This window comes from Peromyscus californicus, unplaced genomic scaffold (genome assembly GCF_007827085.1).
Source record: "Peromyscus californicus insignis strain IS unplaced genomic scaffold, ASM782708v3 Scaffold_8__1_contigs__length_139910024, whole genome shotgun sequence".
Lineage (NCBI taxonomy): Eukaryota > Metazoa > Chordata > Mammalia > Rodentia > Cricetidae > Peromyscus > Peromyscus californicus.
The window spans coordinates 106,401,777-106,426,845 of NW_026294606.1; the positions used below are offsets into that span (position 1 = coordinate 106,401,777).

The 25,069-nt window shown below is 45.2% G+C and overlaps 2 protein-coding genes across 5 annotated transcripts; both read right to left on the minus strand.

Annotated features, from left to right (window-relative positions):
- Positions 1 to 1,065: 1,065 nt before the first annotated feature.
- Positions 1,066 to 9,655, minus strand: LOC128104257 (acylcarnitine hydrolase-like). Its single transcript, XM_052729106.1, has 12 exons — positions 9,544 to 9,655; positions 8,609 to 8,819; positions 7,154 to 7,295; positions 6,364 to 6,497; positions 6,024 to 6,282; positions 5,166 to 5,264; positions 3,988 to 4,128; positions 3,798 to 3,878; positions 2,855 to 2,999; positions 2,355 to 2,492; positions 1,900 to 1,972; positions 1,066 to 1,469 (listed from the first exon to the last, which is right to left on the minus strand). The coding sequence occupies exons 1-12, from the start codon at positions 9,629 to 9,631 to the stop codon at positions 1,283 to 1,285; spliced, it is 1,698 nt and encodes a 565-aa protein (XP_052585066.1). The 5' UTR covers positions 9,632 to 9,655; the 3' UTR covers positions 1,066 to 1,282.
- Positions 9,656 to 16,595: 6,940 nt separating this feature from the next.
- On the minus strand, positions 16,596 to 23,178 carry LOC128104256 (pyrethroid hydrolase Ces2e-like). 4 transcript variants are annotated; one of them, XM_052729102.1, is made up of 12 exons: positions 23,103 to 23,178; positions 22,309 to 22,519; positions 21,275 to 21,416; positions 20,527 to 20,660; positions 20,187 to 20,445; positions 19,322 to 19,420; positions 18,801 to 18,941; positions 18,597 to 18,680; positions 18,203 to 18,347; positions 17,665 to 17,802; positions 17,204 to 17,276; positions 16,596 to 16,782 (listed from the first exon to the last, which is right to left on the minus strand). In XM_052729102.1, exons 1-12 carry the CDS (start codon positions 23,176 to 23,178, stop codon positions 16,596 to 16,598), a joined length of 1,689 nt encoding a protein of 562 aa, XP_052585062.1. The 4 variants fall into 4 exon arrangements, with proteins under 4 accessions (XP_052585062.1, XP_052585063.1, XP_052585064.1 ...); XM_052729103.1 differs by having other exon boundaries at positions 18,597 to 18,663; positions 18,787 to 18,941; XM_052729104.1 differs by lacking the exon at positions 19,322 to 19,420.
- Between the last annotated feature and the right edge of the window lie 1,891 nt (positions 23,179 to 25,069).

A 25,069-nucleotide genomic window follows, 5' to 3' on the forward strand; every position in this document is an offset into this window, starting at 1 on the left:
CCAAAATGTTTAGCAACAGCAAAGAGGTAAGAATGAAAGCCATGCATATGGACAATCAAGGGGAAGAGAGTTGTCACGCAGGCCAGGAGGTTGCAGGGGAACCGGAAGTCAGGATGACACCCCCATACACGGACAAGTGCTCAGGGAGACAGGGGACAGAACCTCTATTGTACATGTATAGACCCTCTGGCACCCCCCGACACTGCTACTAGGATTGACCCCATAGTCATACATCTTCACAGATGTGCTGTGATCATCCAAATGTGGGCATTGCCATGTCTACAGGACCCTTGGAAATCAAGACGAACCTCAGCAGACACACTGTATGTAGCCAACCTAGTTCTTCTGGACACACACACACACACACACACACACACACACACACACACACACTGACCCAGACTTGAGATAATAGATACTGAAACCTATGTCTCATATAAAATTGTGCCACTAGCTACTTTGGGATGGAAATAGATGAATGGGGTTGAATGATGGGAAGGGGAAGAAAAGAGACATCAATACCGATAAATGGACATATCATCTTAAAATAATTTGTAGGTGACATTTTATCTACAAACACAATAGATAGAGATACTTTCAGATGTTTTCAAATCCAGAGACTGACTTGGGAACCTTTATGTGCTGTGTTTTGAAAATATCTATGAATCAGATTTCTATATTGAAACTTAGACTCCAATATGATGATAAGAGTTAGGCCTATTTGAGGCTTGGGTCATGAGAACTATTAATTATCCCATCACATATAAGGTATCATCTTTGGATCAGAGAGCTAGCCATCAAAATACAGCACACCTGTTGGTATCTTAACCTTTGACTTCAAGGTCTCCAAAAGTATGGATTTGATGAGAGAGGTCATGTGATTTTTATATAGCCCACCATTCTCTCCAAAGAACCCACATCAACCTTCTCCAAAGCTTCTGCTTCACTTATAGGGGTTTTTGGTCTTAGAGGACAGTGAGGACGAGAGATGAGACAAGGAAAGAAAGAAGGGACCTAGTCCCAGTGGAGTGTGAAAAGAAACGGGTACTTCGGGGTTCACAAATCCACACTGTTATTGGAGCATTTATTGAGTGGGTCTATCAAAAGATGACCCAGCAGGATAAAGAGTCACATGCAGAGGATTTGTGATAAATGTAGAGGAACAGACAAGTACAGAGGTTATGTGAATGTTAGAATCAACTCAGTTTCCTCAATATGTTTTTGGAACTTCAAGCTAACCACAACAGCAGCCAATGCTACACACCATTCTTCACACAGGGCACTAGAGCTCTTTGTGCATATTCTGAGATCTCTTTAGCTCCTGAATCTTCTGGGGCAGAGTCTTGGACCAGAACTGCAGCCTTCTGGCCTTCAGGGCCTGGCCCACAGCAGGCTTGATGTCCAGCTGCAGGTACTGCTCATCATGGTCCAACATGGGCCAGTAGGGTAGACCCTCGCTGTTGGGGTTCCTGTGGATATGCCAGTCAATGGGAAAGGGTGAGGTCACTCTGATCCAAAGTCTGACCCCCTGATTTGGGTCAGGGAAGTGGAAAGATTAGGACAGTGGTTAAGGGGACTGATGGTTCAGGTGTCTTGATATAGGGATACAAGTTTCACCAACTAGTTTCTACTCCATGTGGGGGAAAGACTACCTCACTTGTTTTATGATTCCCTCTGAGAGGCAAGATCTAAAGAACAGTACCATAGCACTTATGAGTCAGGTCACTGTGAGGTGACCAGTAACCGATAACTACAAAGTATCTGTATAAATGTGCTATGGGGTAGAGAAGACTTTATCATGTGATGAAATGTCCATGCATGATAAGAAGGCCACCATCCAAAAGGGAGTCCTAGATAGGGACCCAAACCTGGAAGGTTGAAAGAGAGGTGTGTTCTCACCCATGTCTTGCAAAGTTGGCCCAGTACTTCATCATCCTCCTGTTCAGTAGCTCTTCCTCCTCAGTGAGGTCAACTGGAGTCAGTAGGAAAACAAAGGTCCAAGTATATGACACATCATGCAACTGCCAACTCATGCTTCAGACTCACAGCTGTTGTCTGACCCCAAACTATGGGCTTTGCTACCTCCCTTCTTCACTAAATACAGTATCCAAGATCCATGCAAGCCTCTAAATGAATTCTTGACCCAATGTGCTGTCATTTCCCACATTACAGGCTAGATTGGGAAAGGCCCAAATTCTAACCCTAAACTCTATCTATCTATCTATCTATCTATCTATCTATCTATCTATCTATCTATCTATCTACAGGTTTCCTCAAATGGACTGAGAGCTCAAGAGTTCCTCAGGGAGCCATCTGAGACCTCATTTAGCTCAAGGAAAATAAGGAAGACTCACGTTTTGCACTCCAGAAGAAGGATCCAAAGACAAAAGGAACCTCATCACCATGGTCAGCCTTCACGTGGGGTGGCTTGATATCCTTGAAGAAGCTGGACCGATGTTGGAATTCATAGAAGTAGACAGGAGCATGGGAACCTGGAGGTAAGGACAGACTGTGAATTAGTGATTCCATATCTGGAGCTTTTCTGATACATGTTTGGTGGCAAGAAACCTTGATGAAATGTTACTTGGAATCATAAAAGTTAAGTGGCGGAGGGATCTTCAGGCTGGAGCTCTAGCTGTGGAAAAGCCCGTAGTTAAACAGTGTCTATGGCCTTCCTAGATGAGTGGTTTTGTCAAGTCAATAGAGTTACTAGCAACTCATTTTCCCTCTCTACTTAGATATTACTCTATTAAACTAGACATGAGGAGACCTGGATACCACATTGTTCCACAGTGCTCACCTGTGACCCACTTCTCTGAGATGTTCCCCTAAGCCTTGTTACAGAGGTACTTACGCTGAAAATGTGCTACTTGGAGTGCAGGGATCACAAACATGTAGTCTCCCATCATCTCTGTGAACTGTATTTGGAGGGCTTGGGGATCCTCAGTGTCCCCCATGTACTCTTCCATGAGCAGGTCACTACACTCAGGAGGCAGCATCTACACCAAGGAGAGCAGGAAGAATGAGGTTAGGCATGTTCTCGGTTCAAAAAGGTTCAACTTCCAATCTTGTAGAATATTACTTTAATTGGGAAAAGATGTGTTACATTTGTTTATGCTGTGGAATATTACTTTAACTGTGTAAAGATGTGTTACATTTGTTTCTGCTGCCCTTGTTAAGGATGTCAAGATGTGTTACATTTGTTTATGCCTCATTTGTTTGTTTGTATAAAGATGTGTTGCTGTTTCACCTTGACTGCCTAAGGCTTCTGATTGGTCTAATAAAAAGCTGAGTGGACAATAGCTAGGCAGGAGAGGGATAGGCAGGGCTGGTGGGCAGAGGAATAAGTAGGAGGAGAAATTAGGCTCAGGAAGAAGAAGAGAAGAAGGAGAAGAGAGTGAGGAGAAAGAGAGGGACACGCCAGGGGCCAGAAGCCAGCCAGACACCAGACAGACATGAGGAGCAGTGAAAGACATACAGAAGGAAAGAAAGGTCAAAAGCCCTGAGGCAAAGCAGAGATGAACAGAAACAGATTAAGTTATAAGAAACAGGTTAAGTTATACTATAAGAGCTAGTGAGACAAGCATAAGATAAACCCTAGCATTCATAACTAATAAGAAGTCTCCATGTCATGATTTGGGAGCTGGTCGGTGTCTCCGAAAAAGAAAAAGCCTGCGACACTCCAAGGTGACACTACACAGAATCACACATATATGTGGTCCTTTATTAACAGGGCTGTTGTCTGAGGAGGAAATATGAGGGAACTCTCTATATGGACAAGACCAGAGGTATCTCACCATTTGTGCTGCTGTATTCTTCAGAACATCCTGCAGGTTCTCTCTCGTTATTTCCTTTATTGTCTGAGCAGAGCCTATGACCTGGGAGGCAGAAGTGTGGGATCTGATGGACTTGGATTAAAGATGTATTGAGTTCCCATGCTTAACATATGAGTCTCCAGGCTCCCAGAATATTGGAAGTGAGCCTCACCATAGGTATGATCCAACCATACTCATCATTGTTGACACCTATGATGCTGGGGACAGGGTGAAAATCCACAGAAGCCAACAACTCTTGGGGATGCCTGGGTAGGAACTCCCCATCCACCACAGCAGGGATGACCTGGAAGACCTGAGGGGCATTAAAAGTCAGGTGAGTGGGAGATCCCAGCTGGATCAACAACAGAGAGGGAGAACAAGGAATAGGAGACCATGGTAAATGAAGACCACATGAGAATAGGAAGAAGCAAAGTGCTAGAGAGGCCCACAGAAATCCACAAAGAAACCCCCACAACAGACTGCTGGCAATGGTCGAGAGACAGCCCGAACTGACCTACTCTGGTGATAGGATGGCCAAACACCCTAATTGTCGTGCTAGAAATACCATCCAACTACTGAGGGATCTGGATGCAGAGATCCAATGCTAGGCCCCGGATGGATCTCTGGGAGTCCAATTAGCGAGAAAGAGGAGGGTTTATATGAGTGAGAATTGTTGAGACCAAGGTTGGATAAAGCACAGGGACAAATAGTCAAACGAATGGAAACACATGAACTATGAACCAATGGCTGAGGGGTCCCAACTGGATCAGGCCCTCTGAATGGGTGAGACAGTTGATTGGCTTGATCTGTTTGGGAGGCATCCAGGCAGTGGGACCGGGTCCTGTGCTCATTGCATGAGTTGGCTGTTTGAAACCTGGGGCCTATGCAGGATTGCTTGGCTCGGCCTGGGAGGAGGGGACTGGGCCTACCTGGACTGAGCCTACCAGGTTGATCTCAGTCCTCGGGGGAGGCTTTGCCCTGGGAGGTGGGAATAGGGGGTGGACTGAGGGGAAAGTGAGGGGGGTGGGAGGGGGGAGAACTAGGGAATCCGTGGCTGATATGTAGAACTGAATTATATTGCAAAATAAAAATAAAAAAATTAAAAAAAAATGCTGAAGGTCATTGAAATACACATGCTGATCCACTGTGTTACTTTCACCATTTTCTCATTTCTTACTAGCCTCATGGTGCTCTGCTCATTCTGGAAGAGAACCTACACTTAGGTTAGGCTATCTTGGTGTTCATACTGCACACAGAACTAAAAGAGCACAAAGTCATAGAGATGAGGTATTTGGTTCAGAGTCCCACATCCTGTTGACCAGGTCCTTCCAGACACACAACTCTCCCAACCTTGTTAATGACCAGAATCTCTGCTTCACTTTTGCCTCTCAGACAGTGTACCAGGGACTCTGAGTTCATGGCTTCACATCCAGATAGGTTGGCAACCGTCTATGAAGGGAAAAAGCAGGAGGAAGAGTTTTCTCAATTCCAACTCCATGCCATCGCCCCCAAATACCACACTATAGTGTGTGTTGTGTGTGGATTGGAATAAATCTGAAAAATTTCCCAAGTCCTATTCCTCATAGGTGACAGATAGCAAGCACTATCCTTTATAGCTGCATACTTGCTCTTTTTCTTTAGGGTAATTTTTTTTCCTCCACTCATCTTTCTGTGCTTCATGTATGAGAGAAGGAGCAAGTTTACCAAAGTTCGAATGTGAAGGTTCGAGGACAAAGTCTCAGACTTCACCATTCCCTGTATTTGGGACAGGATGTCTTCTTGTTTTGCTGCTGCCTGCACTGGCTGAGCTGCTCTGTGGACATCCAGGGATTCTCTGGTCTTTGCCTTCTACCTGACCACAGGAACATTGGAATTACAGATACATGTTACTATCTCCAGCCTTTTGTAGGTTCTGGGGATTTGAACTTAGGCCCTCAGCTTGTACTCTGAGCACTTTAAGAGAACCCACTGAATCATCTCCCTAGCCCTTGTATACTCAATTTTCTCAGTGATTGAAGCTTCTAGGGGAAGCTTTGCTGTCCACATAACATACTCAGCCTGTAGAAAGCAGAGGTGTGGATTCTAACCCTTGAGTCTTTCAGAAAAAAATGAAGATAGATCCTTTCCCTAGATCCTTGTTTACCCCATAGTGCCAGAGGATAGTGCTGTGACAGTAGACACAGGGCTGAAGTAGTTGGGGGCACTCACTTGATAAACCACCTCAGAGGAGCTGGAGATGAGACCAGGCAACACGGCTACTCCACTCTGCATAATGGCTCCATGGAAGAGTCCTTTGGACATGGGGGACACAACAAGTGAAGACACACTTGTGCCACCTGCTGACTCACCAAAAATGGTGACAATGTCAGGGTTTCCTCCAAAGTGGGCGATATTCTGCTGGACCCAGCGTAGGGCGGCCACTTGGTCCAGGTAGCCCCAGTTGCCTCTGGCATGCTGGTCTCCAGTGCTGTGAAGTGGAAGGAACATGGATCACAGGGCTGTCTAGGTTCTTCTCAGCTGCCATTGCACTGCCCAGCCCTAGGCTCACCTGAAGAAGCCCAGGACACCCAGGCGGTACTGGATAGTGACCACCACCACATCCTCGGTGGCTGTCAGCATGGATCCATCATACATGGAAGCCATTCCTACAACTAGTGCACCACCATGGATCCACACCATCACCTGGAGAAGTCAAGAGAGATGCCAGGAAGCTGCTAGCCAGCCCAAGCTCTGCAGGACTGCTTACTAGAGTATCAACTTCTGTGCCTCTGTGCAGCTACACAAATACATACAAATCCTCAGCACTCCAGGGTCTTGGTCATGGCCAGGGTCTTCCAGTAGCCCCATCAGGTTGTTTGTAGCCCCCATCCCCACCATGTATCTCAGTTTAAATGAATACTCTATGTATAGAGTAATGTCATCATTACTCAGGCTCTTCATAGTGGAAGAAAGAGGAGTGTCTCCATGGATATTTCTTCAGATTGAAAAAGAAAAGGGTCATCAACTCTCATTGGCACAACAGATAATCTAAAAGCGTAAATGGGTGACCTCAACATTTTGGTCTTGAGCAGCCAAGTGGTTCTGCAGGGCTCAGTTTGGAGAATGAGTCTTGGTTTTATCAAAGAGCCAGAGCCTTTGATCACTCAGTGCTCCAGTGCTTTGTGTCTCTTACCCAGGTTTCAGCTGCATAGTGTGGCTGTGAAGGCCTCTTTTGACCCAAATAGGGTAAGGCTTTTCAACAGAGTCCACAGTGCAATGGAACTCAGGTTGCTTTTGCCCCTTCTAATCATCTATAAAAACATGCCCTGTCCCCAAGCTGACCATGGCCTGACACTCACAGGCAGGTTAGAGCCCTCATGGGCATGAGCTGGAGTGTAGATGTTGAGATGCAGGCAGTCCTCAGACATAGAGACGGGAGGCAGGGTCATTTTGAGCTTCTTCAGGCCCTCTGAATTCATCATACCGACATTTTGCAGACAACTGGTGAAAAGGGAGACAGTTATTCCAAGAGATGTATGGTGGTCAGAACCAAATGTGAGTCTGGACCGTTTCTCAGCCACCTTCAGCTCCTGCTCCTCATGATGCCCTGTTAAAACATATTCCCCCTTTAAAGTCCCTCCCCACCATGTAATGGCCACAGACTCCTTGAAAGCTGGGATGGAGCCCAGTTTGGAGGATTGTAGTAAGAAGGAAAGGATATGGTAAGGAGGCACTGAGACAGGATCTCAGTCCTTTTGGTCAGAGGAACGGAAGAGACAGGAAGTCACTGGTGGCTGCTCCCCCGATTCTCTGATCTTTCAGGTTTTTACCCCAATATCTGGCTCCTGGTTTTTATTGATAAGATTAATTAGATTTATACATCAGTGCTCCACTTGAGTAGGTCCTGGATGTTATTCTTTCTGAGTCTGAGATATAGAGACTTTCAGGTATCTCTATGGAATGACTGGCTGTATGTGGTCACATTCACTGAATTGTATAAGAATAAAAAAGTGAACTATGCATTAGCTAGCTGCATGCAAGCTTTTTTTACTCTCTGTTCCTGGCTGTGGATGTGATGTGACCAGCTCTTGTAATTCTCTTTCACTGTGAATTCCCCCACATGATGAACTGTAATCTGCAGCCTAAAATAGTAGCTTTCTCCCCTAAGTTGCTTTTGTTGGTATTTTATTACAGCAACAGAAAACAAACTAAGATTGCAATATTGGAGTGTTGTATCCACAGGTACTAGAGGAATCAGTGGCTAATACTGCCCCAAAGGATGGTGAGAAATTCTTTATCCCATGTACAGACTCTCAGGGAACTTCTTTTTCCTACAGTGTCTCCAGAAGGAATTAGTTACATATCCATGTTCCTTGATCAATGGTGCCTGGCCCTATAGGTTGTCACAGTGACTGTAAGGGTGGGGTTAGCAAGCATCCATCATAGGACTTTAAGTGTGTGCTATTGGATTCAGGGGCGTTCTCTATTTAATATGTCACATAACTCATGCCTAGAGATCCCTCCCATCTTGGCAGAGAACACTGGACTCAATTTGAATCTGTGAACAATTTTATCTTTGTTCCTTTCTATAGTACCTGCATCTAACTCCCTGTGGGTGCCAAAATCTGACCCAGGAGACTGGCAAGGTCGTTCTACTCAACCTTAGCACATGCCTCAGAAAAATGCATGGCAGGCTTCTCCACAATGAGAGAAAACTGCTATGGAGGTGAGATGGAGGAAAGACTTCAGCATGGCTCATAGCTCAGAACAACTGCTCACCCCAGGGCCAGACATCCTCTGCATCCAGAACTTACATGGCTGGATATGAGGTCCCATCTCTCACACCACTCCATGGTTCAGGGGCTTCAGGGGGTGCAAAGCGCAGTAGTCCTGTAGGTGGCTTGGCAAAGGGAATTCCCAGGAATCTGTGGACACCAACTTTGGTGTCATTCACTTGGATGAGGCTGCCACGGACCTGGCCTGTGTGCGTGTTTCTGATGGGGCTGGCCTCTGATGAGTCCTGACCTGGGTGGAGAGATGCCATCAAGGTTAGCTTTGTGCAATCAGCTCCCACAGATTTTGGGAGTTCACACCTCATTGTTACCAGGGCACACAGGCAGGGAACCCAGGACCTCCTAGTTCAGCTGTGGGGTGTGAGTGTGGGAGCTTCCCTATCTCTTGGGGCCAGGAACCTTTCCTATTGCCCCTTTGAATGGTGTCAGAGTTTTTCTCTGGCCAAAGATGTCACACACTCATAGCCACTTGGCCACATGAATTTATGATTATTGTCTTTCTTTGGGGGGGGGATAAGGTTTCTTTGTGTAGATCCAGCTGTCCTGGAACTTACTCTGAAGACTAGGTTGGCCTCGAACTCACAGAGATGATTATTGTCATTCTCATCCAAAGGTCAATAGTAGCTACAGTCATAGCCATACACTGAGGAGGGAAAAATACCTTCAGCCCACTTTTCCTTGAATTGTCTGGCACTCTCCAGAGCTCCTTATGCTGAACTGTCTTCTCACTATGATACGATCTTAGACATCTCTGACCATCTGTGAGGGTACACAAAATCTGTGGCCAGGGGATTGGGAAGCACACGTTTCCCACACTTTTATCTATCTGCCAGATTCTATCATTTCCATCAGCCCCCATCCCTGGGCCATCCCTCCCACAAGCTCAGCCTCTGACTTTGCAGAACTTGGCAGCTCTGACTCTAGTCATTCCCCATTGCCAGTTTAGTGAGCCTCACCATGCACATGGAGGAGGAGAAGCAGGAGTCCAAAGACCACAGCATTCATCCAGCTATGAAGTTGATTCAGTGGCATGATAGCTCTCATCCCGAGTCTGTGCTGCTACATAGGACGCCCACGTTTCACAAACAGGAAGCAGAAACTGTGCAGCGTGCCCAGGCAGGAATTTAAATCAAAAGGATGTAGGCAGGAACTTGGTGTGGTGGGGTAAAGTTCTCATTGTAGGAGAACTGATTAGTCAGAAGTGACAGGAGCCAATAGCCTGAAGGCAGGGCAAAATCACTGTATTATTCTGGGTTCTCTGGAGTAGCAGGATTTATAGAATAAATCTCTGTATATAAATATAGAGAAATGGGATTTATTAGAATAATTTACAGGTTATGGTTCTACTAATTGAACAGTGGCTGGCCATGAATACAAAGTCCAAGAAGCCAGAAGCTGCTCAGTCCTTGAGGTTGGATGTCTCATCTGTACATGCTGGAATCCCAAAGAAGTAGGTTCTAATGCCAGTGAAGGAATGGACTTGCTATCAAGGTAAGAACCAGCAGGCAAAGAGCCAAATCTTCTGTCTCCCATGACCTTATATATATAGGCTTCTAGCAGTTTGGCCCATATTAAAGGTATATCTTCCTACCTCAAGATCTGGATAAAAGGCATGTTATTTCCTGCCTTAAATTTCTGGAGAAGAAGTAAATTCACCTACTTCAAACCAAGCATAAAACCCCTCATAGATGTGCCCTCCATTTCTGGATTTCAGGTAATTCCAGATGTAGTAAAGTTGACAGCCAAGACTAGCCATCACTGATACTTCTGCTGTTTCTGTTCCCTCTTTGGCCTTCTGGAAAGACACAGCATGGGTTCTAAAGCTCTTCTGAGATACCAGGAACCCTGTCCTCACTCCTGGACAGAAAGCTGTAACAGGAAAAGCCACAGGGGCTTCTGTGAGTAGGTACTTACTCAAGATGTCACAGGAGAGACAGAGGACTTCTGTGAGTAGGTACACACTCACAATGTCACAGGAGAGACAGGCAAATTCAGGTGCTCTGAGTGTGACCTTCATCCTCAAGACTCCTCTGTGCTTTGAAGACTCAATTTACTGAGCCTGCTTCCAGGGTCCCTAGTCCCTGCAATAATCTTAGGATCTACATGGACATTCCCTGTTAAGTCACAGTTGTTTCATCAAAACAGAGTGCAATTCTGTTGCTTTTAATATCCACAGTCCCTATTCACTGCATGCTTGTGATGTGTCTCTTCTAGTGGCCAGCTCCTACTAAGACCAACTTCACAATCATTTAGCCATTTAACAAATATTTTTAATTGTTTGTATGTATTTATTTACTGTGCTCATATATGTGTGTGTGTGCGTGCGTGAGTGCGCGCGCTTCCAGGTCATGGCTCACATACGGAGGTGAAAGGACAACTTGTTTAAGTCCATATTCTCCTTCCATTGTGTGGATCCCAAAGAGGAATTCAGGTCATCAGGATCAGAGGAAAGTTCTCTTACCACCTTCTCATCAATATCATATGTAGCTATATGACAAGCATTTAATGGGGTCTTGCTGGCTCCAACACCAGGGTCAATCTGGGCTCTCAGAACTTATGATAAAGCAGAGATACAAAGCGATAAGTAAGAGTCTCAGAATCACAAAGAGCCCTCACAGGATAAAGAATGCAGGATCAGGAGCCCTTACTGACTGACTTCCTAGAGGAAGTGGTGTGGGGATCAGTGTCAGACAGCCTTTAGTGCCACCTGAGAATTGACCTTGGCTCCAAATTATCATCTTTATTATCTAAATAATAGTCTAGATCCCCACAGCATGGCACTGTGGGGCTTCTTCCTTAGTGTCTCTCTGGCTGTTTCCCTGGCAGAGCACAGCTCGGCTTTTCCTGCCTCCTCTGATCAACGAGGGCTCCTTTAATTCAGTGTCACCTCTCCAATGCACTTTTCTCCTGTCTGTGGTCCTAGCCTTTCTTGACAGATGTTCTCTCCACTTCAAGTTCCCAACCAAAGGAACTGCTGGACCATGAGGGCTGAGAAGTTCCAAGTTCCTCCAATCTTGGAAAGGAAGAACCAAAGGGGCATCCCTGTGCTTCTTAAGCCCACACATGTTTGTAGCTCAGCTAGGGAAATCCCTGTGTGCTCTGCTACTCACTGCACCATCACTCAGAGGCCCCGTGTTGATGATGGTCATGGCTACAGTAAAAATGTGAAATGAAGAAGACACTCAGGTTCTGTTCTGTGGAGGGAGGCAGGGAGTGAGTAGGGAGATTGTGAGAGTTAAAGACAGAGAGACAGACACAAAGAGAGAGAGAGAGAGAGAGAGAGAGAGAGAGAGAGAGAGAGAGAGAGAGAGAGAATGTGTGTAATAGATATATATGTAGATGGATAGATAGATAGATAGATAGATAGATAGATAGATAGATAGATGATAGGAAATTAGAGGCTCAACTCCATGAAAATACTTGCAGTGAGATACCACTATACACTTATTCAATATAACCAGGTTTAAGACCCATAAAGTCAAATGTTGGCAAAGACATTGAGCCACTGGCACTCTCATACATGGCTGGAGGAGATACAAAATGATACAGTTATTATAGACGTCAGTTAGACAGTTTCTTTAAAGTTAGACATATTTGTCCTGAGATTGAGTAATTCTACTCCCAGGTCTTTAGTTCAAGGAATTGAAAACACCAATTACAAAAACTCATACTTCAAAAAGTTTATGAGTTTAATTAAAAGTAGTCAATGTAGATGTGCATTAACCAGGGATGGGGTAACATGTGTTGTATGCATATATAGAATGACACTGTTAAACAAATGACAGCACACTTGACTCTCAAAGGTGTCATATTTAGTAACAGGATCAGTCACAAACAATTCCTTTTCTGAGACAGGATAACCAGGGCTCTGATGTTTCTAAGTTATATACAGTTTCTAAACTGTAGCATCATAAATTGGTTGCCCTGGAACAGAGACAGGCAATGATTGACCTAAAGGATATCAAGGGAACTTTTTTTTTTTTTTTTTTTTTTTTTGGTTTTTCGAGACAGGGTTTCTCCGTGTAGCTTTGTGCCTTTCCTGGAACTCACTTGGTAGTCCAGGCTGGCCTCGAACTCACAGAGATCCGCCTGGCTCTGCCTCCCGAGTGCTGGGATTAAAGGCGTGCGCCACCACCGCCCGGCCTCAAGGGAACTTTTTCCAGGGAAAGAAGTAGCTTCATACTTAAGTGCATGTGGTTACATAGCTCATATTTTACATAAAATTTACCCATCTATGTTGGGAAGTGGGCAAATTCAGTTCCAAAGGAATCATTTGACATCAAAGCTTTTAAGAAATAATACAGACACTGACTTTTTCTTAAAGGTTGTTTGGTGAAGTGTCCTGTGTCTCAGCATAAACAGGGACCTTACAGATACATGTATGCAACAGGAGATCAACAATGCCTTGAGGCCCCAGTACAAGTATCAGACTGTCCTCCTGCACTCAAGGGAAGCATTCTTCTTGGCCCAGCTACAGAGTCAAGGCTCTTCTCTTCTGCCCTCTGGTGTTTGGGGTGGGCAATGTAAGAGACCTCACTGATGGTAAAGTTTCTGTGGTTGGTCTTCAACAAAATGAATGGAAGAAGAAGGAATTTGATGACCTAGGATTGAATACTTGTACCCTAGAGGGGCAAGTTGGTCATAGGTAGGCATCTATGGGAATATTAGGGTCTAGTGAACGAAGGAACCAACCTCTTAATGACAGAGGGAAAATATGGCATAAAATATAAATGAGGGTTTAGAGACAGCAATAAGGTAAGAATGAAAATGAAACCACAGGAGATGGAATAATAGTAGTTCCATGAGGATCTATGAGGTCTCAGGGGGCAGATGTGTCCCTTTACCCGTGGGTAGATTTGCTCAGGGACATGGAACAGGCATCTCTTCTGCTGGACCTTTCTGGACCTTCTGACACTACTTACACCTCCAATATTTATATTCTTATATTATTATAATCACATTTAAAGATTAAGAGGTATGGCCCACAAACAAGGAGGCACATTGTGTTTTTGGGTCTGGGTTACTTCACTCAGTATATTTTCTTGTGTCATCAATTTGTCTGCACATGATCTGATTCATATTGCACACATTATAGTAATAATATTCAATAAATCCATGCCTCAGCCTCTGTAGTGCTGGGGTTTACAGGAGTGTGCCACACCATAACTGAAGGAAAAATTGAATTACATATGTAGGAGAGAAGGTGGGAGCAGACAGAGTCAGAGAAAGAAACGGAAGCAGAGTCAGAGTGGAGAAAGACGGAGATAGAAACAAAGAGGAAGATGGAGGCAGAGGCTAAAAGACTCAGGAAAGTGGGAATGTTGGCAAATTCAAGTACTAGCAATTGAGAAGCAGAGGCTGATAGATCTTGAGTTTAGTGACAGCCTGGAATGCACAGCAAGGCCTCATGTCCCACCAAAGAAAGAACAGCAAAATGATGGCAATGGTAATAAAAGTAAAGACAAAGGCCAGAAAAATATCTACAATGAGGCATAAGTACACAGCCATCCAATGCAACTATATTGATGATTCCCATGTCCCAGTGTAGGTCAAGATATGCAGCAATTGGCACCTCACACATTTCTAAAGGGGTTGAAATATGATACAGTCATTTTGGAAGACAGTTTGGCACAATCTTTCTGGGAATCAGTTCTATTCTTCTATCATGTGGGTCCCGGGAATCGAACTCAGGTCATCATGTTTGATAGCAAGGGCCTTTACTGCCACTGAGTGATCCAATTACCTTGCATCTTTCAAAGTTAAACCTACACACGGTCATATCTATGTTTCCACCAAAAGAATTGAAAATCTGTGGTCACACAAAGTTATGTTTGGAATTGTCCATAATGGATTGCTTAGAAATCCATTATGTGACGCTTGCCTGCAATCCCACACTGAAGAGGTCGAGATAAGAGAATGGTGAATGTGATCCCAGCCTGGGCTACATAATGAGAGCCTTGTCTCAAAAAACATGATCTCTCCCAACCAAAGAAGAGTCTTAACATGGAAGTGACTCAGATGTGCAACTGCTGGGAGGATAAAAGGAACTGAGGATTTTATACACGGATTAGAACTCTTTCATGACGGATGGAAGCATTTATCTCATCTCAAGGACATTATGCTGGATGGCAGCTAATCACAGTGATTCTTCTTACAGGACATGACAGGAAGAGCTACAGTGTTCCCAAGCCACATCCAGGTGCAAACTACAGCAACAGAAAGCAGAGCATGATGGTATGCGGGGAGGGCTTCTTGGGATGAACAAAAAGTATCTATGGGCTCAGTCACTGTGCCAGGGCTTAGTACTCCCTTCATCTGTGCCTTGGTGTCCAGGACAGACAACATAGGAATCTTTATTTTCATCCAAAGGTGCTGTGAATGAAAAGGAACTTTGTCCTGGGAAAACTGGTACCCAAGGAAGGTTAATTGGCCAGAGGTAGAGGGATGAGAAGTTCAAAACTCAATAGGACAACAGGATACACCCTCTCAATGACAGAGATGATTTCGGGGAAAGAAAGGGCACAGTTTGGCACCATTGTAAATGGTATAATATACAAGAGACCTTGAGTTGCTGGGGTTGAAAATTTTAAGGACAACAATAACATAAGAATGAAAATTAATCACATGGACTATTGAGAAGAGTTCGGATGCTGCAGGAGAAGTTCTTTAAAACAGGAAGACACTCCCATACATGTCAAAACTGCCAGTCAGGGTGCCAGGGTCAGGAATCTCTTCTGTTAGACATGTGAGCACATTCCTACCTCTCCCATCTCCCTTCTCCCATCCATGCCACACAGTACAGCAGACAATCTTCACATATGTCACATGCTCATATAAGTGTGGGCTTCAGAGTGCCTGCAAATATACATTGGGAATAAGAGCAAATTTATTATTAGAGGAAGCCCAACTGGACCTGCTGGCCAAGCCCCACTCCTGGCCCAGCTTGAGGTATTTATGAACATGTCAAATCAGGTTCTCATAAAAATGGACCATTTGCAAATTGAGAAGGAAATAGACGAAATTTTCTCTATAGAGACAATCTGCACAGAGCTTTTCAGAGGCTGGCATGCTCAGTGGCTGACGTCAGAGAGGTCCAGGAGCTGAGCTCTGAAAGCCTGTGTGGCTCAAATTCATTTGCAGAAATCTAATTGCTAATGTGTTGATATTAAGAGTTAGGATCTATAGAAGGCCCAGAGGGCCATAGTTTGCAAGGTCTACAAGGGGAGTACACAGGGTGTAATCTTTGTGCCAAACAACTAGTCCTCGCCTCACAGTAGATGTGCTGGCAACCTGACCCTATATTTCTTGGTCCATAGAATTCCACATACATTTCTGCTGTTTATAAATTACATAGCTTATGACTGTTTTTGTTTATGAGATGTAGGTCTTTCTCTGTTGCCCAAGCTGGTCTAGAACTCCTGGGCTCATGCAATATTCCTGTCTCAGGTTCTGAGTAGCTGGGCCCATAGATACCAATCACAGTATCTGGGTCAGTTTGTGATCTGACTGGAACAGTAGCTTGGACTTATGAAGACAATAGGACCTAGGGTAATCAGATTTTCTACTCGCCACTTATAAATATGTGGAAACATGGGACTTACTAAGAGAAGGGTGGGGTTTTGATAAAGTCCATCCTGTGTAGTGAACCTTGCCCAAACTTTCCGGGTTTTGTTCTTGGGGAAGAGAAGAGGATGGAGCGAAGATAAGGGGAGGAGAGGAGAAAGGAGCCTACCAGAGGAGTGTGAAAGAAGATGGATGCACTTTGGGACTTACACACCCACATTTTTATGAGAGCCTTTATGGATTATGTCTAGTAAAAATTTGTCTAGCATTTTGAGTAAGGAATGATAAGTAGAGTGTTTGTCATACATGTTGGCAAAATGGAAAACTATAAAGATCAGTTATGGTTATATGAATGTTGGAATCAATGTAGGCTTCTAAATGGGCTGTGAGAACCTCAGGCTAACCTCAACTTTACTGGTTCACATACCTTTCCTTACATTGGGGATTACATATTCTTGTTTTTGCCATGAGCCCCTTTTAGCTCCTGAATCTTCTGGGGCAGAGTCTTGGTCCAGAACTGTTGTCTTCTGGCCTTCAGGGCTTGGCCCACAGCAGGCTGGATGTCCAACTGCAGGTACTGTTCATTTTGGTCTGACACAGGCCAGTAGGGTAGACCCTCACTGTTGGGGTTCCTGTGGATATGCCAACCAGCAAGGAAGTATGAGGTCACTTCATTATAAGGCCCGATCTTCCAATTGACTCAGGGCAGTGGACTAAGCAGACCAGTGGACTGATGAGGCAGATGTCTTAATTTAGGGATACAAGTGTGACCCTCTAGTTTATACTCCATGTGGGGGAAGGCTACTTGGCCTGTTTTGTGCCTTCTTCTCAGAGGCAAGATCTAAAGAACAGTACTATAGTACTGTGACCCACCCACAGCTCACTGTGAGATGACCAGTAGCCAGCACCTACAAAGTGTCTATCTCAGTGTGCCTTGGGTATGAGGACTCTATCATATGTAGGATCTATGCATGCTAATGAGATCACCAATCACAAATGGATCCCTAGATGGAGACTCAACTCTTGGAGGCTGAGAGAAGAGCATCTTCTTACCCATATCGTGCAAAGTTGGCCCAGTACTTCATCATTCTCCTGCTCAGCAGCTTCTCCTTTCCAGTGAGGTCAACTGCAGATGAGAGGGCAAGGGTCCAGATCCCAGTCATTTAGTGTAGCTGCTGAACGCATGCTTCATACTCACCATGCCAGCTGCAGCCTAAAACTCAATTCCAGGCTTCATTCCCTCCCTCCCTTACAACTCAGCATTCAAGATCAATTTAGTTCTCTAAGTAAATGCCCCAAGACTTAGTCCTGAGCTAGTGAATCCTCATTTCCTCTAGCACAAGCAAAACTAAGAAAGATCCAGACCCACAGGAGGTTTTAGAGCTGTGAGATGGTAGACACTTGATCCTGTTTTTCCCAGAGTCTTGAATTCCTAAACTGGACTTGAAACTCAGACATCCTTCAGGTACAAACTTGATTCTCCATTCTGTTCATGGAAAAAAAGGGAGACTCACATTTGATACCCCAGAAGAAGGATCCAAAGATAAGGAAAACCTCATCACCATGGTCAGCCTTTACATGTCGAGGCTTGAAATCCTTGAGAAAGTTGGGGCGATGCTGAAACTCATAGAAGTAGACAGGGGCATGGAAACCTGAGGACAAGAACACATTGTGACGTAAGCACAGCTTGCTTCATACAGTGCTGATCCACATTTGGTGACAAGATAACTTGGTCTCACGTTATCTGGAATCATAACAGTTGAGTGTGGAGTCCCAGCCTGGGACTTTCCCACTGGCTGTGAGAAAGCCTGATGTTAAATAATGACTCTGCCCTCCTCAGGGAAATAGGGTATCATTCAGCTGTTTCCTCAGCTATACCCAGATAAGTTGTCATTCTCTTACACTCAATATAAATATTTACTAGATAAAGGCTCTCAGTTGTTTGAAACCAGAGATCTGATTCAGATCCAGGTCAAGCCTGGACACTACAGTGCTCACCTGGGACCTACAGTTCTGAGCTTCCTCCCTCAACCTTGTTATAGATGTACTCACGCTGAAAATGTGCTACTTGGAGTGCAGGGATCACAAACATGAAGTCTCCCATCATCTCTGTGAACTGTATTTGGAGGGTTTGTGGGTCCTCAGTGTCCCCCATGTACTCCTCCATTATCAGGTCACTACACTCAGGAGGTAGCATCTATACCAAGCAGATTGGAAGAATGAGGTTGGATAGGCAATAGGATAGTTAGGCAACATCCTTAGGGTGGGGGAAATGCAGATGAGGTCTGGTATAGGGGGAAAGCTCTGAGTGACCCCAACCAGCCAAACACACACACACACACACACACACACACACACACACACACACACACACACACTTCTAGGGATGCTTTCTGAGCAGGATATTGAGAGGTCTTCTTATTGGGGGCAGGTCTCAGATTCTCACCAACTGTTCTGCTGTTGTGCTCTTTAGAATATCCTGCACTGTCTTTCTGGTTATTTCCTTTAATGTTTGAGAAGAGTTGAAGATCTGGAATGTGGAGAATGTTTTGAGTTTGGAGTGGGCTGGATATAGATCAATGAATCTCTGAGCTCCCACTGCCCACCATATAAGACCCCAGGCACATGGGAGATTAGAACTGGGCCTTACCAGTGGGAGAATCCAGCCATACTCATCATTGTTGACACCAATGATGCTGGGGACAGGATGAAAATCAGCAGAGGCCAACAACTCCTGAGGATGCCTGGGTAGGAACATCCCATCCACCACACCAGGGATGATCCTGAAGGCCTGAGTGACATGCAAGGTCAGTATTGAAGATTTATCATATTATACACACACACACACACACACACACACACACACACACACACACACACACACACACATATTATATATATATAAAATATGTGTATATATATGATGGCCATTGAATGTTCTCCATCATTTCCCTATTTCCTAATTTGTCTCAAGATGGTCATCCCCACCACACCTCTCCCATATCACCCTTGAAGAGACCCTACACTTAAATTAGCTTATGTAGGTGTTCATTTTGTACCCAAGACTAAACGGATACCAAGCCATGCAGAAAGGGTAATTTGTCCAGAGTAGTAAGGACTTGTCACACACCCTATTGTCTCTTATCTTGCTAGCCACACAATTCTACCAACCTTGTTAATTGCCAGAATTTCTGCTTCACTCTTGCCTCGAAGGCAGTGTACCAGGGCCTCTGAGTTCAAAGTTGCACAGCCAGATAGATTTTCCACCGTCTGTAATGGGAGCAGGTGTGAGTTGACTTATCCTCCCCAGCAGGGAGCAGTATTTTAGCAGTCCCAAGTGGATACCACTGTCCTTAAATATAACACCATATTGTGTGTTTTGCACAGGTTACAGTACAATGTGAAATTGTTCCCATTTTCCTGTTGCTCAGAGTTGACATTTGAGAAAGGGAGCATTCTATCTGCATGTTTTTATGGCTGTTTTTTTGTGTGTACGTGTTCCTGGGTGACAGTGTGTATTGTGTGGCACATTTTGCCTATGAAAGTCAGAGGATGACCTTGGATATCATTTGTCATCTTCCTCCTTGTGAGACAGGGTCTCTTGTTTGCTGCTGCCTACACCAATGGAGCTGACCTTTAGAGCACTCCTGTCTCTGCCACTCACCTCACCATAGGAACACTGGGATTGCAAATAAGTACTACCACATCTAGTATTATGTGGTTTTTGGGGATTTGAATTCAAGTCCTTACCCTGGCACTGGAGGCCCTCTTACCCACCAAGTCATCTCCCAAAACCATGCATATTTTTTTTTTTTTTGCCAAAGAGAGAAGCTGCTGGGAGCAGCTTTGCTAGCCATATAATATATTCAGCATGCATAAAGTAGAGGGAAGTCGATTCTAATCTTTGAACTTCTTAGAAATTATTGGAAAGAAGCTATTTCCCATGGTCATTGTTTACCACTGAACAGAGTATCAGAGTATCAGAGGCTCAGGGCTAAGGCAGGAAGCCAGGACTGGGGTGATGGAGGACACTCACCATGAAGACCATCTCAGAGGTGTTAGAGATAAGGCGAGGCAGCAGGGCCACCCCACTCTGCATGATGGCTCTGTGGAAGAGTCCTTGGGACATGGGGGACACAACATGGAAAGACACACTTGTGCCACCTGCAGACTCGCCAAAAATGGTGACCTGGTCAGGGTTGCCTCCAAAGTGGGCGATGTTCTGCTGGACCCAGCGTAGGGCGGCCACTTGGTCTAAGAAGCCCCAGTTGCCTCTGGCATGCTGATCTCCGGTGCTGAGAAGTGGAAGGCAAATGGATCAAAGGGCTGTTTAGGTTCTTCTCAGCTGCCATTGCCCAGTCCAGTCCTAGTCTCACCTGAAGAAGCCCAGTACACCCAGGCGGTACTGGATATTGACTACCACCACATTCTCAATGGCTGACAGCATGGATCCATCATACCAGGAAGCCATGCCTATAACCAGAGCACCACCATGGATCCACACCATCACCTGGAGAAGTCAAGAGAGATGCCAGGAGGCTTCTATTGGGCACAACCTCAGGTGGGACTGCCTCCCAGATTATGGACTGCTTCCTATCTGTGTAACTAAACACACAAGGACTCCTCAGCATCTTAGACCTGGGCCACTAGTGAGGAACACAGTCTCATCAGCATATTTCCAAGTCTCACTGTTGCACCAGGAACCTTAGTTTGGATTAATGAATTCAAGTCCAGAGTAATGTCACTCTCACTACCAGACTCTTCAAAAGTGGAAAAGGTGTCTCCATAAGAGTTTTTTCTGATCCCAAGCTGGAAATTTGGCTTATGTCAATATTCATCCCTTGGACAACTGCCTGGGTGTCTGGGGATCAAGTTTGTAGAGTAAGTCATTCCTTAGTACATGAACCACAGCCCCCTGACCTCTCAAAGCTCCAGTACTCCGTGTTCTGTACCCATAGCTTAGGTTGTTCACCATGGCTGAAAAGAAACCTTCTTGGACCCACTAGGGAAAGTTGTCTCATCAGGGTCTACAGTGCAATAGAACTCAGGTTGACTTTGTTCTTTCTAATTTTCCTGGGAAAGAAATCTCCACCCCCACCCAGTTGACTATGGCCCAACTCTCACAGGTAGGTTAGAGCCCTCATGGGCATGAGCTGGTGTGTAGATGTTGAGATACAGGCAGTCCTCAGACACAGAGATGGGAGGCATGATCAGCTTTATCCTCTTCAGGCCATCTAAATTCATTATATCATCATTTTGTAGACACCTGGAGACAATGATAGATGCTGATCCCAAGAAATGTTCAGAGATCAAGACCTATATCTCTTAGTAATATCAGAAAACACACCCATAAAGTCTCACCAACACTGAAGCCTAAACATGAGCTGAATAAGGATGGCATCAATAGACATACTGAAGTGGATAGGTAAAGACCATGAGACATCAACACTACAGAAAGAGATACAGGCAACTAAGGAATGCTCAGAGTGGGAGAAAAAGTCTTCCCTAGGGAACAGCACACTGTAGAAGCACATGTATTATTGTTCCCAGGTACTTTGATATTTGGGTGCTGTGTCTACAATGGGACTGAGGGAATGAATGGACAGTGTTGTCCCATAGGGAGTAAGAACTCCTTCATCCCATGTCCAGACTCTCAGGGAACCTCTTTCTTCTACATATTCTCCAGTGTAAGCTTGTATACTTGTTCCTTGGACAACGGCTCTTAACCTTATGGGTTACCACACTGACTCTGCAGGGTAGGGCTGCCAAGTACTGCTGCCCTCCAGAGGGACTTGTAGTGCATGATACCAGACTCAGGGCTCTTGTTGCTTAGTATAAACACACTGAACTTTGTCTGCAGACCTCTCCACTCCAAGAGTTCACTTGGCATAATCTGACTCTGGGACCAGTTTGGATCTTTCTCACTGTAGTACCTAGAGCTAACTCCCTGCAGGTGCTAAGCTCTGACCCAGGAGCCTGGCACAGTTGTTCAATTCTAATCCTTAATGTATGCATCAGAAAAATGCATGGGAGATGCCCCTCAGCACAGGCAGAACTGCTGTGTAGCTGAGATGCAGGAAATACTTCAGCATGGCTCAGAGCTCAGAGCAACTAACTGTTCACCCCAGGGCCAGACATCCTCTGGGTTTAGAACTTACATGGCTGGTTGCAAGGTTCCATCTCTCACACCATTCCACGGATCAGGGGCTTCAGGGGGAGCAAAGCGCAGTTGTCCTACAGGTGGCTTGGCAAAGGGAATTCCCAGGAATCTGTGGACACTAACTTTGGTGTCTTTCACATGGACAAGGCTGCCACGGACCTGGCCTGTGTGTGTGTTTCTGATGGGGCTGGCCTCTGATGAGTCTTGACCTGGGTGGAGAGATGCCATCAAGGTTAGTTTTGTGTAATCAGCTCCTACAGATTTTGGGATTTCCCACCTCATTGTTACCAGGGCACACAGGAAGGGAACCCAGGGCCTCCTAGTTCAGCTGTGGGGTGTGAGCGCAGGAGCTTCCCTATCCCTCAGGGCCAGAAACCTTTCCCACTTCCTCTTTTAAGGGTGCCAAAGCATTTCTATGTTCAAAGAGGTCACACACTCAGAGTCATTTGGTAGCATGAAGGTATTATCATTATTATTATCCAAAGCAAGGCATAGCCACACATGGAGGTGGGAAATGCCTCTTCTGCTCTTCTCCTGACCTCAGCTCCTCAGAGCCCTTCACACTGGCCTGACTCCTCAGTGTGCAGTAACCTTAGACATCTCTGACCCTCTGTGTACTAAGTGCCTACTCTGTGGGTTTTGGTGGAGGCACTGAGTGGCACACATTCCCATACTTTGATCTGTCATCTCTTTGAGCTCCTCCCTCCCTGGTGCCTTTCTCCTGAAAACTTAGCCTCTAACTAAACTGGGCAGCTCTGATCCACGTCCCCATTGTCACTTAGGGAGTCTCACCCTGCGCATGGAGGAGGATAATCAGGAGTCCACAGGCCACAGCATTCAGCCAGCCAGGAAGTCTGCCCAGTGGCATGATGGACTTGCAGGCCTGAGACTGTTCTGTCTCAGACTGACAGTGTTCCAACAACTAAAAGCAGATTATATATGCTGCCCAGACAGGACCAAAAGGAATGCAGGTGGAAGAACATGTGGGGCGGGGCAAAGTTTTACTTCCTGAGAATTAAGGAGGAAGTGACAGGAGCCAATTACCAACAGTCAGGACAAATACACTTCTGCAGTCCTGCTCTTTTGTCCTTCGGGAAAGATATAGTATGGCTTCTGCAGTTCTTCTGGGATACCAGGAGCCCTGTTCTCAAACCTAGATTCTCAAATCATGACCATTGTCCTTTTGCTTACTGGCCAGATGTCAGTGCTGTTGTGGAGGTCAGGGGACAGAACGCTGTAACAGGAGAAGCCAGGAGGGCTTCTTCAAGTAGCTAAATACTGAAGATGCCACAAATGGAGAGAAGCACACTGGCAGAAGCTCAGAATGTGACCATTACAGTGATCATCGGCCCTACATGGATCCCTCCCCATAGATTATGGCTGTTTCATACTGTGTCTCCTCTAGTGGCCAGCTCCTTCGCAGATCAACTTCATAGTCCTTTATGCACTTGGAAAACTCTTTTTAACATCATTCTTATTTATTTGTTTGTTTATTCATTTAATAATAATTTATTGTGTGTGTATGTAGGTGTGTGGGTACTCACATGCTATGACATGTGTGTGAGGATCATGAGGCAACTTCTGGGAGTCAGTTCTTTCCTCCCACCATGTAGAATACTACTGGGGATCCAACTCAGGTTTTCAGGGTTTGTTGGAAGTCTCTTTACTCACTTAGGCATCTTACCACTCTTTACCCTGACTTGATAACATTTCATGAAGCACTGATGTCTCCAACACTGAGGACAATATGGGCTCTCAGAGCCTGTGGAAAAGCTAGAGATATGGGTCTATAAATGGGAGTTTCAGAATTATAGATGCATGAATGAGTTCATGAATGAGTTCAGAATCAGGAATTCACACCTTGGCTCAGTTTGAATTCTTGGAGGAAGTGGTGTGATGATCCACATCAGACAGCCTTTAGTACCCTCTGAGAACTTGACTCTAACTTCCAGCCCCCAACAGGGGGATTCACAGCCTGGCACAGCAGGACTTCCTCCTTGGTTCTTTTCTGTCTCCTCTGACAAAACAGTCATGGCTTTTCCTGCCTCCTCCAATTGGCAAGGGCTACAATGCACTCTTGTGCAATCTGTGGTCCCAGCCCTTCCTGCCAGGTGCTTCCCCTACTTTAGTTCCACAACCAAATGAACGGGAGAACCCAGGGGCAAATTGAATACAATTTGTCAGCTTTGCAAAACAGCATAAAGTGACACTAATGGTATTAGTGACAACGATAAGGTAAGAATGAAAATGAAACCACAGGAGATGAAACAGTAGTGTCACAAGGATCCAGGGGGGAGATGTGCTCAGGACAGGGAACAGGAATCTCTTCTGCTGGACATTTCTGGACCTTCTGATACCACACTCCACTTCTAGGACACACTCACAGACACATATTCACAGATGTCCTAAGCATGCAAATATGTATTACATAGCATTTCCTGTCCCTGGTAATAAGAACAAACCTTAGGAGACAGGAACACAAACACACAGATGCCCCCCCCCCCCACCCCAAGACCCCCATAGACCCCTCCACAGACACACACACACACACACACACACACACTAACACACTTATACACTTTTTCAGTCTTGAAGGACTAATGAATATGTCCAGACCCACTTCTCATTAAAAAAAAAATTGTACCACTCACCACTTGGGAAAGACACAGATGAATGAATTGATTGACTTGAATGCCAATTATCTAAGTTGCCTCATATATTGAAATCCAATGTGAAATTTACATTGGGGCTGTTAGGAG